The sequence below is a fragment of the Atheta coriaria genome, unplaced genomic scaffold (assembly GCF_025399875.1).
Source record: "Atheta coriaria isolate IRGN ID8LTWV9N9 unplaced genomic scaffold, Caltech_Dcor_3.1 scaffold3192_size1338, whole genome shotgun sequence".
Lineage (NCBI taxonomy): Eukaryota > Metazoa > Arthropoda > Insecta > Coleoptera > Staphylinidae > Dalotia > Dalotia coriaria.
In genome coordinates this window covers 1-1,338 of record NW_027050310.1, presented here as the reverse complement: position 1 = coordinate 1,338, position 1,338 = coordinate 1, and the positions used below count along the sequence as shown (strand labels likewise).

Below are 1,338 nucleotides of genomic sequence, written 5' to 3'. Positions count from 1 at the left end.
TTTGGTGCTGACAGGGTTGATCTGGAGCGAGATAAAGCAATTATGGGACGTCGGTCTGGAGGAGTACGTGCGCGATATGTGGAACGTCATTGATTTCATCACGAATTCGCTCTACGTCGCAACCGTCGCGCTGCGTATCGTCTCGTACTATCAAGTGCACTACGAGAACGCCGAGGTGCAAGTGAGTACATGCTAGCGGTATCTAGCGGATGAAATATGAATTAAATTTATTTTAAACTTAAAGTTGTTATAACTCGAGAACTAATGAACCAATTTGAATGATATTTTAAATATAGGTTTATTTTTATCACTACTAATTATATATGCAATAAAATTTTGTAAATTTTGAAAAACAAATGAGTTATAACAAAAATAGTTTTTACAATTAAGGTTATGTTGTTTTTAAGCTATATTGGTGTTTTTATGTCTAGGTACATATACTGCTTGAGCCTGGCAATGAAGAACGTAAAGATTGGGATGCGTGGGACCCAATGTTGATATCAGAAGGCTTATTTTCAGCAGCAAACATATTTAGGTACCGTTTAACCTCAAAACACTTCAAAAAACACCTAAAAACACAATTTTTTGTTACAGCTCGTTGAAATTAGTGTATATCTTCTCTGTGAACCCTCATCTAGGCCCTCTGCAAGTATCACTATCACGAATGGTGATGGATATCATGAAATTCTTCTTTTTATATGTTTTAGTATTATTTGCGTTTTCCTGTGGTAAGTTAAACATAAAAAACAAAAAATTAGTGTAAAACTTTAATATCTTTTGTTTTAAAAGGTTTAAATCAATTGTTATGGTACTACGCCGAAGCAGAAAGATATAAATGTCCCACAGAACATCCGTATGCAAATGAAACTCTTGCTGGGTCTGATCACAATGCGTGTATAATATGGCGACGCTTCGCAAAGTAAGCAATATTACAGAATGCATGCAATCATGAAAATCATGTGTTTGGGTTTCCGTTTGAGTTCACCTGGATTGTTTTGCATGTCTAAATCCAACTGGTGACAAAGTAAAACCAACAAACAGCAACCATCAACGCATCACTAGCACATAATCCCTGTTTATCCTTTTATACCTCCACATATACCCTACACGCTAGTTAATACCAACCTAACTTAACCTAACATAACCTACAAACGCATTAGATGACTAGATCTCTAGTAGGATGAATATTAGAGGTTTAGTTTGAATATACAACAGGAACTTTTATTGCAATGTGTGTAGTTTGTGTACTCATGCAAAATATACGAATTTCCAGCTTGTTTGAAACATCGCAGACACTCTTCTGGGCCGTGTTCGGTCTCATCGATTTGGAGAGCTTCG

At 36.1% G+C, this 1,338-nt stretch overlaps 1 protein-coding gene across 1 annotated transcript; it reads left to right on the top strand.

Annotated features, from left to right (window-relative positions):
* Positions 1–19: 19 nt before the first annotated feature.
* Positions 20–1,332, top strand: LOC135803120 (transient receptor potential-gamma protein-like; the record flags this gene model as incomplete). The annotated part of the gene is made up of 5 exons (XM_065316734.1): positions 20–181; positions 432–535; positions 595–728; positions 790–919; positions 1,274–1,332. Coding segments are annotated over exons 1-5 (532 nt in total), but the record flags the coding sequence as incomplete, so codon positions are not given.
* Positions 1,333–1,338: the final 6 nt, after the last annotated feature.